Below are 14,264 nucleotides of genomic sequence, written 5' to 3' on the forward strand. Positions count from 1 at the left end.
ATCGCTGAACGGAAAGATGAGGATACAGAGCACTGGCTGCGAAAAGAGGCGGTGGGGCACAGTGTAGAGGAAACAAACGAAGTCATAGAACTCTTCTTCTCTCTTGAGGGGAAACCCCGAAGGGTTTGGGGGTGGGGGGCAATGGGGACTGTCAACATACTTCTCTATTATTAAAAAGTAACATAATGTTTATATGCGCGTGTGTTCACCAACCACCACGTATTTACTTTGGCAAGTCTTGCTTGGTCCGTAATGACATGAAACCAGCGTGCTTTGCTTTCTATGGCGGCGCGTTTGCGAGGAGAGGGCGGGAAGAGCCCCGCGGGCCGAGGTGCAGCGAGAGTTCACTCAGGCGGCCCCGTGGGAAAGGCCTGGCGCTTCCAGCAGCAGGCTGGGCTCGGCGAGCACCTCCACACGCCTGCCCGGCCAGCCCGGGGAAAGGAGGAGCACTGCCCAGCAATGCTTTGACACTGCAGCTGCCTGGCGGGGAGGGGGCGGCGGGCAGAGAGAAGCGCATGCACGAGGAAGCTCTCCCAGGGGGGTGTCCAGGAGCTGGGCGAGGCTCCACCCAGCCCCAGGAGAGGCGAGGCGGCGGCGGTGGCTGCTGCACTGCTCGTGGACTTTGCACCACGGACACAGGGCGCCTGACCGCTGCAGGCACCGGCTCGCACTGCGCCGCCTCCACATGGCCGCCCCCACCGTCGACCCTTCCTTCTTCTACACACACAGGCAGCAGCTCTGCTGATCGGAGGCAGTGCCATCTCTGGCCACGAGAATGTGCCACCCCCTCCCGCTTGCAGAGCGTCCCGACGTCCCTGGGCACACGATTCCTCTCTGGCCTGCCCCCGCATGCAAGATGCACTGACCCCTGGCTCCCCTGCCATGCTCAGGGCACTAAACCCAGGTCGCAACTGGCACATCTACCCAGGCAGTGGTGATGCCTGGGCACCGGCAGCAGGTGTTACTTTAAGCCTGTAGGGTTGCTGGTGGCAGAAGAGAAAGCCAGCGCCTGGTTCATTCTGAAGTCTTTGAAGCGTGGGCACCTGACTGTCAACACCGGCCGAAGGAGCAGCCAGACTCCGTCCTGGGGAAAAGATGTGGGCACCTAGACTACTCTAAGTCAACACCAGGAAATGCAGAAGAAGATAACAGTGTGCCCTGCCCTGGCATTGCTGGCAGCCACCCACGCAGGGATTGCTTCACACCCAGTTTGCATTCCCTGGCACCTCCTGCCAGGGTGATTCTGTTACCATCCAGAATTGGCTGGTGGCCCCGTTTGGATTATTTTTGCTTTCATATTTTCCGGATAGCCCTGTGTCATTTCTTTGCTCTGTCCTTTTCTTGCTCTGTGCCTGTATTCAATGGCTTTGGGATTGGGACAGTAAAGATTGCGTGGCCCTCTCAGGCCGGTGATGCTCGACAGGGGCGGAGACTGGCCACAAATCTCACTGGAGAGAAGACCTGGGCACAGGATGGCGTTCACAGAAACAAAACCCGAGAAAGGAGCAAAGAGAATGCCCTGGACCACTGCCCCCTGCTCGGTGGCGGAGGTGCTGGACCACCTCCTCTGGAGTCTCCTACTTCTCCTTGTCTTCAGCGGGACGATAGAAGCCGCTCCAGATGATGAACTCCAAGCAGAGGTAACCTGCAGGCAGATGGTGCATATGACACATCAAGGTTGTGCCCAATATATGGTGCAGTAGAGACGTAAGGGAGTCCCCGTCCAACGAGTCTGTGCCACCATCCAAGGTCTAATGGTAACTTGTAGCCGATTTGGCTTATCCCGACATGTAGCTTAAGTAGGGACAGGAGAATCTACTGGGCCATCCAAACTATCCCAGCCTCATGTGACACAGATATGAGCATTCTCGTGGCCAAGCCCAGAGGTCTGCAACCTGCAGCTGTCTAGATGCTTTAGACTACAACTCCCATGGCCCAACTCCAGTGTCTATGCTAGGTAGGGCTGTTGGGAATTGGAATCCAAAACATCTGGGGAGCCAACGGTTGCAGACCCTTGGCCTAGCCCTCTGCACCATGAAACATAGTTACAGGTGGTCTTCATGGCCCGTAGAGATTATCCCTAGCACATTTTGTAGTGCAGTGGAGACTGAAAGTGCACCTCGGCTATTTCAAGCACACCATGTTGCATACAGAGAAGACAAGGGGTTTGTGGTTCATAGCGTTTAATCCATCCAAATCATCAAACTTAGATGCAGGTTAGAATGATGGTACATTGACTCTAATACATCCACACCATGGAGCATAGAAATAGTATAGCCTCGTAGAGTGTTAACTCTAATCCATCCACATAATGAAGCATAGATACAGGATAGAAGGATGGCACATTAACTCTAATCCATCCACATCATGAAGCATAGATACAGAATAGAATGATGGTGCATTAACTGTAATCCATCCACTTCTTGATGCATAGATACAGGGTAGAATGATGGTGCATTAACTCTAATCCAAGCACGTCATGGAGCATAGATACAGGATAGAATGATGGTGCATTAACTGTAATCCATCCACTTCTTGATGCATAGATACAGGGTAGAATGATGGTGCATTAACTGTAATCCATCCACTTCTTGATGCATAGATACGGGGTAGAATGATGGTGCATAAATTCTAATCCATCCACTTCTTGGTGCATAGATACAGGGTAGAATGATGGTGCATTAACTCTAATCCATCCACATCATGAAGCATAGATACAGAATAGAATGATGGTGCATTAACTCTAATCCATCCACATCATGAAGCATAGATACAGAATAGAATGATGGTGCATTAACTGTAATCCATCCACTTCTTGATGCATAGATACAGGGTAGAATGATGGTGCATTAACTCTAATCCAAGCACGTCATGGAGCATACATACAGGATAGAATGATGGTGCATTAACTGTAATCCATCCACTTCTTGATGCATAGATACAGGGTAGAATGATGGTGCATTAACTGTAATCCATCCACTTCTTGATGCATAGATACAGGGTAGAATGATGGTGCATAAACTCTAATCCATCCACTTCTTGATGCATAGATACAGGGTAGAATGATGGTGCATTAACTCTAATCCATCCACATCATGAAGCATAGATACAGAATGGAATGATGGTGCATTAACTCGAATCCATCCACATCATGAAGCATAGATACAGAATAGAATGATGGTGCATTAACTGTAATCCATCCACTTCTTGATGCATAGATACAGGGTAGAATGATGGTGCATTAACTGTAATCCAAGCACGTCATGGAGCATAGATACAGGATAGAATGATGGTGCATTAACTGTAATCCATCCACTTCTTGATGCATGGATACAGGGTAGAATGATGGTGCATTAACTGTAATCCATCCACTTCTTGATGCATAGATACAGGGTAGAATGATGGTGCATAAACTCTAATCCATCCACTTCTTGATGCATAGATACAGGGTAGAATGATGGTGCATTAACTCTAATCCATCCACTTCTTGATGCATAGATGCAGGGTAGAATGATGGTGCATTAACTCTAATCCATCCACTTCTTGATGCATAGATGCAGGCTAGAATGATGGTGCATTAACTCTAATCCATCCACATCATGAAGCATAGATACAGGATAGAATGATGGTCACATCATGAAGCATAGATGCAGGATAGAATGGTGATGCAATAACTGTAATCCATCCACATCATGAAGCATATATACAGGATAGAATGGTGGTGCATTAACTATAATCCATCCACATCATGAAGCATATATACAGGATAGAATGGTGGTGCATTAACTGTAATCCATCCACATCATGAAGCATATATACAGGATAGAATGGTGGTGCATTAACTCTAATCCATCCACGTCATGGAGCATAGATACAGTATAGAACGATGGTGCATTAACTCTAATCCATCCACATCATGAAGCATAGATGCAGGATAGAATGGTGGTGCATTAACTGTAATCCATCCACATCATGAAGCATATATACAGGATAGAATGGTGGTGCATTAACTGTAATCCATCCACATCATGAAGCATATATACAGGATAGAATGGTGGTGCAATAACTAATCCATCCACATCATGAAGCATACATACAGGATAGAATGCTGGTGTGAAATTGCGAATCCAAAAATATCAAATTCCAAAATCGCACTGCGCCGTGATCACATAGATCACTTTCCCCGACATCCACATCCGACTCCCCTCTTTCCCAGTGGCGTCAGTTCCCTCCCACTAACGTGGGTCGGAGCTGGCGCCTCAGGGTCCTTTCTTCTATTTTTTCTTTTCTTTTTTTTTTTAACTTTATTGTTCCCTGCCTGCAATGTTATGGAAGTGGGGGACACCCCCCCCCCCCGAAGCCCATAATGCCGGACAAAGGGAGCAGAGGACACACCCGCGATCCCCACTCCCTATGTTTGGCATGATGGGATTCAATATTTTTGTCCCAGCCGAATGCGCCGTTACGTGCAGTCAGCATTTTTTCTCGTCATTTTGGGGCAATACCGACAACACTGCGAGACATGCACTTGGTGCTTTAAGTGCCCCGGCAGTCTCCCAAAAGTGGGGTTGAGCCGGAGGCCTCCCCCACCCCCCGGTCCCACCACAACATTGGCAGCCGCGACGGGAAATGCGCCCGCCATTAAGTCAAGCAAGCTGACATCGCTGTAGCTGGCTGGCACTTCTGTCATTCACTGTAACATCCTATGGTGACCTCTCGCACTAGGGTTCACCAGAGGAAGTTACTGTGCCTTTGTTCCCCCAGGTCGCTGAGGCGCCTTTTAATCCACAGCGAACCTGGGGACTCCTCGACATATTTCGAGGTTTATAAAAGATGGCTTGAAACGTGCACAATTCAAGTAATCTTTTATAAAGCTTTGCCTACGGACAAAGACACCTCTGGCTTTGTACATCGGGAAAGCTTTATAAAAGATGGATTGAATTGTGCACTTTTCAAGTCATCTTTTATAAACATAGAAATGTTTAACAAAGATGGCTTGGAAAGTACACAAACCATAAGGTACGCACACAAATATATAAATGCTATATATTTGTGTGCCAACCTTACTATGGTTTATGTATTTTTCAAGCCATCTTGAAGTACACAAACCATAGTAAGGCACGCAAACAAATATATAAATGCAAGCATTTATATATTTATGTGCGTACCTTACTGTGGTTTGTGTAGCATGCCAGCCATCTTTTATAAATATAGAAATACGTTACGTATTTCTATGTTTATATAAGATGGCTGGCATACTACACAAACCATAGTAAGGTACGCATACAAATATATAAAATGTTTGCGTACCTTACTATGGTTTGTGTACGTTTTTAAGGCCACGCTCATCCCACGAGCCACGCCCCTAAATGAGCCCCCCTCGATTTCTTACCCCACTTAATGCTCTGCATGCACTAGACTGAAAAGATGTTAAAAATTCTACTCAAAATACGTTTCCAAACTGTGATTAATCTACCCACATACAAAGCACAATTCTTCTACTATATACACTGTGATTATAAATACTATTGCTGTCTCTCACACACGTACTACTGTCCATGTTGCACACGAATGCCCTCTAAAACAAATGCACTACACAAAAATACATCACATCGTTGTTATCGTCCAAGTGCTTGCCATCTGTTTTTGGCCCAACTCTGACTCGCTCTGTTTTCACTTGCCAATCCGCCCTGATGTTACATTTATAATCGGTGTATGACACGTTGCAGCATTAAACTGACTACATTGCTTCGACCACACCTTCTTCAGGTCCAACAATCTTTATATAAGCGAGGAATATTCATTTGGACTCTCCATGGGATGACGGGAGTGAGCCCTGTCTTGGATATACATCCTCAGCACACAGCTGGAACCACTGTACCCATACCATGGGTAGAGGTAGAAGGAACCTCTGGTCCATCAAGCGTGATCCAAAAAATTCACGCACCATTCAGCGAGAAAGGGCCAATAGCCCACCAAGTTCAGACTGAAGGAGCTTGTGGTCCATAGAGACTACCCTTACTCAGGGCCGCCCTTAGAGGACGCAGTGCCCTGGCCAGCAAAACCAAAATGTTGTACCTCCTCCTCCTCCGCGAGCCCCTGGACATCCAGGGGTTGTGGAGGCACATTTTTCAATAGACGCTGCAGCGCCCTATTGTTATTAAATGCGCTCTGTTCCCGAAAGCCGCTTTCTCCCACCTTGCCATCTCGGGGGAGACCTTGAAAGACTCCCGGACCTGGCGTGGGGAAGGGTAATGGTGCCCCGGGCGGCGGTGCCCCTATGCCACGTGGAATAGCAAATGGTAAGAACGCATAGTCCAGGGAATCTATTGCACTTTTATCACGCAGGACAGAGACAGAAGCGACCCATGTTTAGGTTTGGTGCAAGGATTTATGTGCCCCAGGCCAAGTACCATTTTAGCCCATCCTTTTACAATGTAGCCATATTTGATTTTTTTAAGGGCTAGAATGTAGTTTACTGGTGCCCTCTATCGGTGGTTCCAGAGGCTACCATCTAGAATTGCCTTATTGTGCTACTGACCCTGCTTCTGGTCCATCAAGTCTATCCCAACCACATCATGCGGCATAGAGACAGAGGAATCCATTGACACAGAAGATTCTACTCCAACCACATCATGCAACATAGAGAACAGAGGAATCCATTGACACAGAGAATCTACTCCAACCACATCATGCGGAATAGAGAACAGAGGAATCCACTGACACGGGAGAGTCTACTCCAACCACATCATGCGGCATAGTGAACAGAGGAATCCATTGACACGAGAGAGTCTACTCCAACCACATCATGCGGCATAGAGAACAGAGGAACCCATTGACACGGGAGAGTCCACTCCAACCACATCATGCGGCATAGTGAACAGAGGAATCCACTGACACGGGAGAGTCTACTCCAACCACATCATGCGGCATAGAGAACAGAGGAATCCATTGACACAGGAGAGTCTACTCCAACCACATCATATGGCATAGAGAACAGAGGAATCCATTGACACGGGAGAGTCTACTCCAACCACATCATGCGGCATAGAGAACAGAGGAATCCACTGACACAGGAGAGTCTACTCCAACCACATAATGCGCCATAGAGACAGAGGAACCCATTGACACAGGAGAGTCTACCCCAATCACATCATGCAGAATAGAGACAGAGGAACTCATTGACACTGGAGAGTCTACCCCAATCACATCATGCAGAATAGAGACAGGAACTCATTGACACAGGAGAGTCTACCCCAAACACATCATGCAGAATAGAGACTGAGGAACTCATTGATACAGGAGAGTCTACCACAATCGCATAATGTGGCATAGAGACAGGGGAACTCATTGACACAGGAGAGTCTACCACAGAGACAGAGGAAGTCACTGACACAGGAGAGTGTACCCCAATCACATCATGCAGAATAGAGAGAGAGGAACTCGTTGACTCAGGAGAGTGTACCCCAACCATGTCGTGCAACATAGAGACAGAGGAACTCATTGACACAAGGTCTTGCCACATCGTGCAGCATAGAGACAGGGGAACTTGTCGGCAGAGGGTCATTCTTAACCACATCATTCAACCTAGACACATATGAGACACGGGATCCATTAAGTGTAGTCTGTCCGATACTCCATGGTATAATATACAGTAGGCATAGAATGGGCATATGCCCCATTGGGGGTGCACGGACTGCACTACATTTTTCAACCTAGAGACCGAGCAGGCTGATAGTCCAACAAGTCAGTTTCAACCACATTGTGTAGAATTAAGCCAGAAGAGATTTCTAGCCCAATTGTTAGTGACCCTCCTGGTGTACCTCATACATACACACACACAGGTCACAGGCCCTCATTACGACCCTGGCGGAGTGGGTTTACGCCAGCGGCAATCATGGCGGACCCTTCCGCCTTACTACGAGTTCCCGTAGCGCCATGGAGCCTTTTTCCGCCTGGTTTTTCCGGGCGGAGTAATCCATGGCGCTACGGGACCTTGTTGTTAATTACGCCACCGTAATTTACGGTGGCGTAATTAACGCCTTCCCCACTCCCATTATACCCTATGGGGCAAAAATGGGAATGGGGAAGGGTAAAATGGGGATTGGGGATTTACCGCCCCGCCAAGGTCGGAATGGGGCGGTAAATCCGCCAACCCCCATGGCGGTATTGGCAGCTTTCCGCCATGCTCCATGGTGCATATTGCACCATGATCTCCGCCAGGGTCGTAATGAGGGCCACAGTGTTATATGACACTGAAACGCCTCGCCACTCCCACATGTAAATGCAGGCACGTACAATGGCCCCTATAGGTGTTCTTCATGCAAATACAGATGGACACCCTAATATGTGTCATCGTTACCCCAATACAAATACAGAGAAGCGCCCTAACGCATGCAGTGATGCACCCTAATATGTGACGAGTTTCTCTCCGAGCCCCCAACATTAAGTGGCACGACCTAGTATGGAAGAAGCGTGGCCCTCCTTGCCTGACTATGTGGAAGACTGGTGACTTCCACGCCCCTCAGACACCAGTTGCCCCTTTTGTTTGGGATCCCGCAGAAGGCCTCGCTTCTCCGCCAGTGGCGCTGTGTGCAGTACCCACGAAGGTTTTGTCGTTGTATTCTGTGACTGTGTGCTTTGGTCGATTCGCTTGTCTCTCCTGAGCCTTTTAAAGTATAGCACCTGGACCCAATATGTCGTTGATACTAGTAGGTTTCTCTTCGACCTGCAACCATATAGATACTGTGTCGTGACCCATCCCGCGGCCTGCCCCTTCTGGGCTGTGTACTTTACAGTATGTGGCCAGCCTGTCCCTTCCGGGCACGCTACCAGGCAGACACAATAACTCCTCACAGCGTGGTCAGGAACAGCTCGTGCCATGGTGATTCATGTTTCACGCCGTGTGTGGCCGACATGGCCTTCCTACCGAGGCACGCTGCCCTACAAGTACAACCGCTATCCTAGAGTGTGCCTGCCAGTGCCTGCAGGCACCCAGCCTCGTGCACAGTCAACCTTTCTTTGTTCCTCAGTCATACTATACAGTGACCTCTCACACAGGCGTGCCGGGTGCTATCTCACGGATACTACGGTCCTTTCCAGGGTGGGCGGCCAGCCACTACCTCCCAGGAATGCCTCCCCCGGGGATCCACTGGCCAATCACACAGTAGTGCTGGCTGCCCCCCTCAGGGCAATGGTCCGTCACAGGGTGTGGCTAGCCAGTACCTCCTAGATATGCCATGCCATTACATTTGATTGATTGTTGAGTATGTAAGAGTGTGCATTCTTTCTGCGATGAGTAAATTGCATGTTCATTGCCTGGCTGAAACGTGTGACATTGGACTCTATTCCCTGTTCCTCTGTCCCGACACACCCTCAGTCTTCCTCGGCTGCCCTCCCTTCACTACTGTGTTCGTGCACTGCTTGCCCTGCGCACATTATTATTCTAACCATGGTATTTATTGAGCGGCGAACTAGCTCAGGGAAGTAACGGAGCGCTTTACAATCATAGGGGGAAGCACACAGCGAGGGAAGTAGATCGCAAGGGATCAATACAGGGGAGCGGAGAGCTAACAATAGGGGGAGGGGCAATTTTCCAGTGAAGGTTCTAAAGCACCGGGGGGAGCAGATCGGCTAGTCTCGTGTTAGGTGGGGAGTGAAGGGTGTGTGGACCTAGGTGCTATTGAGGAGCCATTCCTTGCAGAGGAGAGTCGTAGGCTGCTTCCTGAAATTTAGGAGCGAGAGGTCAATTCTGTCCTAATCCAACCACTCCATACTATTTGCATCCAGTAGTACCCCTCTCCTCACTACTCTTGCCCCAGCGCTATCAAACCCATTGTCCTGTCGCCCCCCCTTCCATTGGGCTCTTCTGCCCCGTCCTCCCCGTCATCGCCTCTTTCTCCTCCTCACTCATTAGTGGACTAGCCTACAGGGAACCATGGGGATTTCCAGGTGGCCTCTGCACCCTGGGCCACCTTTGTGCGGACATCCTGGTTTCCGGCTCATCCTAACCCTCCCTCATCCACACTGCCCCCTTATTTATTCTCCTCCCACGCCCACATCTGACATCCTTATAAAGGAAACAACTTCCAGAGTGGTATTCCTCATTCTTACCAAATCTTATATATCAGTTTTTGGTAAGCTTGACTGCTCTGTAATCTATATAGCGGGACAAAGGTCCTTTTTATAATTTAACATTTGGACCAATTTTTGCCAAATGTTCTTGTGGGGGTGTAGAATTCCTCCAAGCCCTAATTGGAGGGGTTGTGGTTTCTCGCACCATTGGAAAAAAAGTAGGTGGAATACATTAAGTGAAATGAAGATGGAAATAATGGAGACAAAAAAAGAGCAGGAAAAATGGGGATTGGAAATTGAAAAAATGTATAAAAGACAAAGAGTAATCCTAAAGATGGACACAGCTGGACAGTTTTAACACTCTGCCTCCCTATATCCTATATCAATGCTGCAACCATGCAAGGCCGTTTCCATTCCTCAAAGCATTCGATCAGCTCCTCCAGCCACTCCTCGTATAGCGGGCGACACATGCCAACATGTCCATACCTTATTGGTCGTAGTTCCTGAGCGTGCACTGAAGAGGTTATACAAATGAGAGATTGCACCTCCCCATCAGCTTATTTCTTGGTTGTAGGAATTGGCCCAATCATCTTCTATAGTGGTGTAGTTACTGATAATCAGGAGGCTGCATGTCGGGAGATATTGCCGACAGCATGCCTGCTGGGATTTTACCCGTATTCTCAATGTCCGATTTAAATATGTTTCCTACATGCACTTGGGAGGCAGTAAAGTATTTGTCACATTTGAATTCAGCTCCTTTAAAAATTGATGGTCAGCCTGAATGACCTGATAAAAATAGTGTTTTTATATACGGTAGGAAGTTTAAGGTGTCTGCTGATGTCTGATCAAATGCCAGGGTGACCCAAATGAGCTTTGAGTTTTTTTTATTGTTTAATTTTTTTAGTACTTGACATTTTTACATTCAAGCTCCCCCCAAACTCAGTATTCAATCAAGCAAAATTAAGCTCTATGTTGATGCTCGCCCTGTGTTTGCCATAAAATAGAACTCACAATTGCGGGCCGTTGGAAAACTTTACATCAGGAAGTCCCCGCTCACCCTCGTGTAGCCTCCATGCTGGCCTCCTATGGCACTGGTGTGGCAGTTTGTTGTTTCGAATCGAATAAATACCATATTTATTTTCTTCACCTGGTCTATTGGGTCATTCTCCAGAAATGGCCTACAAATAATTGTCTTTTTGATGATCGTGACCCTGCCCAGCAGACAAATGGGGACTTATCCATTTTTCAGCCGTCGCTCATTTTCCGCCAGAATTAGGTGGACATGTTGCTCGTCCAATAATTATGTGGGTCCCTTCCCTGTTCTTATCTGAAATCAACGACAGTAAGGCCGTGACGGGGTCTGCAATATTTGGGTCACCAGATATACGTTGGCCTACAACTCCCATCAACTACTGCCAACATAGTCCATGGTGGGGGGGTCATGGGAGTTGTAGTTCAAAACATCTGGAGCAGATGTGCACTATGTTAATCTGGAGTATTCCATCTCATTGTCTGTGGTTTAGTATAATTGTCCACATAGACTTTTAATTTGCCGAAACAATGAGCATTGTGGAAGAGACGTAGCATTGACTTGGTTGAATTGAGCAAGAGCACTTGGATATCGTCTGCATGGATTATAATTTAGGTTTTGTGTATGGTACCCCTCAGTAATGGTTTAGGGCACAGTGAACAGTCTAGTTCCTCTAGTGAAAGGAAATGGCCAAGATTGTAAATCATTTGTGCTCATTTTTGCCCGTTGGACTTTTCTGGAGCCAGGGTCTACTTTATTAACTGATATGATATGGCATTTGTAACGCGCCTATAGACAAGTGTTTCAAGGCGCATTACTGTTCTATCATTTGCATTTCCTGCATAACGGTCCATGGAAAGCTCCATCTAACTCAATCGCATGCTTTTCCGTTGTTGACACAGGGCCAGGCGAGCCACAGCTTCCGGCTGACAGCTAAGCCTATCACAGCAGTGGCTACATTACTGTGCTCGGTGGTGTCCATATTGATGACGATCCCACGCTGGTCCGGGGCGAACCAGTTCTGTTATAATTGAAGAACGTCTATTTGCTAAGATTTGAGAGAAGATTTTGAAATATTCAGTAATCGGGGAAATTGGCCGATCGCAAGAGGTGCACGCAGGCTCTTTCCTTTTCTTCGGGAATATGATGATGTTAGCTTAAGTGCAGGAATCGGGGAATTTGCAGATCGTTTACAATGTGAGTAGTGTTTGAAAGATTGGTCGTAACAATTTGGAAAATTTCCAGTAGACGTTGGGTGGTATACCCTGTGGCTTTGTTCGTAAGTAAATGTTATCTTGCATCTACAGTTTTCTTTCTTGTGATTAGTAGTACACCAGCTTCTAGTGAGCATGAGATAAAGGTTTTGGCCGTAGAAGCTCCCATTGATGCCATGCCGCCTCCTCAGTTAGCTGACTATGCCCTTTCTAAAGCTCTCCCTCCATAATGCCAGCAGAACTCCTTGTTAATACACCGTGCTTTGGTAATAATTGGATCATTATCTATGTTCCTCTGTATTTTTCTAGTAGAAGCTGTTTTCCTTATTTTAAATGCGAGAACGTGTCTGACTGGCTCATAATTTTTAGCTGTGCGCTTTTTCAGGTACAACTTTGTGTCTTTATTCAATAACAATTTCAGCTCACTGCGTAATGCTGCCAATTTGAAGATGGTTTCATCTGTAGGCTCATTGTAGATGAGCTGCAAGGCATGAGGGCTTTCGTTGGATTTAATGAATGGTTCAAGTTTCTTTCTAGTGTTTGTTTTATCCCTCTGAGTTTTAATTACAAACCTAGAAACAAATTGTTTGAAAAAAAACTTTGCAAGTGGCCCAAAGAATGCATGACTTGGCAGAGTCCGGGTTTGCGCCAGTCCCAATCATTTTCCTGGATGGCACCTATTACCTCGCTGCTGAGTGGCAACCACCAGTAGTACCTCTCGTGTGCCTACTACCCTCTTCTCTCCCACTCAACGGTAAACTCTCCTATCATCTTAGACCACATAAATAAAGTCCCCAACCAGGTAGCCGATGCCACATGAGCATTAATTGAACTATAACTAAGCTCTCCTCTATAGCCCTATCACACTCCTCTGCATCAGTGGCTAACCAGACCCAGAGCCTTGTAGTCTATCAGATCTTAGGCTTTCCCATTTGGATAACACATTCTCAAGTGTCTCAACAAATCCCCCAGAAGCAGAACAGCACTCAGGTCTCAGGTATTTCCGACCAAAGCTCTCTCCCGCTATCCCACAAACAACTGCCCTGCCTCTTTTCCTAACGAGTCACGCACAGAAGGCGCTGCATTGTACATACATTTAGCCACCATCTCAGTGAGCGTTACCTGTCGAAACGACAATCCTCTTGCTGTTATTTCCTAGACCTTTAACAGGTGACTATAAAATCTGGTGACGGGTCGAACAGTAGTATCCGCTCATGGTCACAGAAGATCACAGATGCTCAAGGTGCAGAGGTTAGAAGGATATCGGTACGGGAGTGCTGATGGGGCTCTTAGAAAAATGAATATTCTTCATCAGCCGCGTGCAAAGCTCGGCCATAGTGAGTAGCATACATTATTAAAGGAGGCAGTGTAACATAGGTGTTCCTTTTGGTGCTTCTACCCCAGCTTCTGCCTCGGGTGACCAGACGTCCCGGTTTTGCCGGGACAGTCCTGGAATTTGGCCCTCTGTCCCCTAGCCCCAAAGGTGTTTTTTAATTTTAAAATCCTGTCCCGGTGTTGGGGAAAAGGATGGGCACCATTACCAGTTCCAGTATGAAATGAAAGAATATTGATAGTCGGCAACAATTATAAGCCAAGCAAACGTCAGAATAATTACCATATTTTCCGTTGTACCCTTCGGACATCCCAGGCGGGGCTTGAACTCCCAACCTTTCAGATGCCCACCATATGCATTACCAGTTTGTGCCACAAAGACTGGTTTGGAAAATAAATACATAGGACATCTTGTAATATTAATCAGAGCAAAAGATCCTTTGTTGGTGACAAGCACAGTTTATTTGCAGGATAGCAGTTCAACCTTGGACATATTACGCATGCATATGGGAAGAAGTGGGGCTAGACATGGTAGTCCTCCTTTTATGTTTGTGTCCGCCCCGGTTCACCCTACTTCTGCCTAGCATGCGGACGGGACCAGATTAAAATCACTG

General features: G+C 47.3%; 1 protein-coding gene across 1 annotated transcript in view; it reads left to right on the forward strand.

Moving 5' to 3' along the window:
• Nucleotides 1-356: 356 nt before the first annotated feature.
• MMP15 (matrix metallopeptidase 15) overlaps nt 357-14,264 on the forward strand; it is a 233,034-nt gene continuing 219,126 nt past the window's right edge. Inside the window, exon 1 of the mRNA XM_069654486.1 lies at nt 357-1,640. Within this exon, the coding sequence (XP_069510587.1) occupies nt 1,413-1,640 (228 nt within the window). The 5' untranslated portion in view covers nt 357-1,412. The remainder of the gene's footprint in view (nt 1,641-14,264) is intronic.

The sequence above is a fragment of the Ambystoma mexicanum genome, chromosome 1p (assembly GCF_040938575.1).
Source record: "Ambystoma mexicanum isolate Mex_15411 chromosome 1p, UKY_AmexF1_1, whole genome shotgun sequence".
Classification (NCBI taxonomy): Eukaryota; Metazoa; Chordata; class Amphibia; order Caudata; family Ambystomatidae; genus Ambystoma; species Ambystoma mexicanum.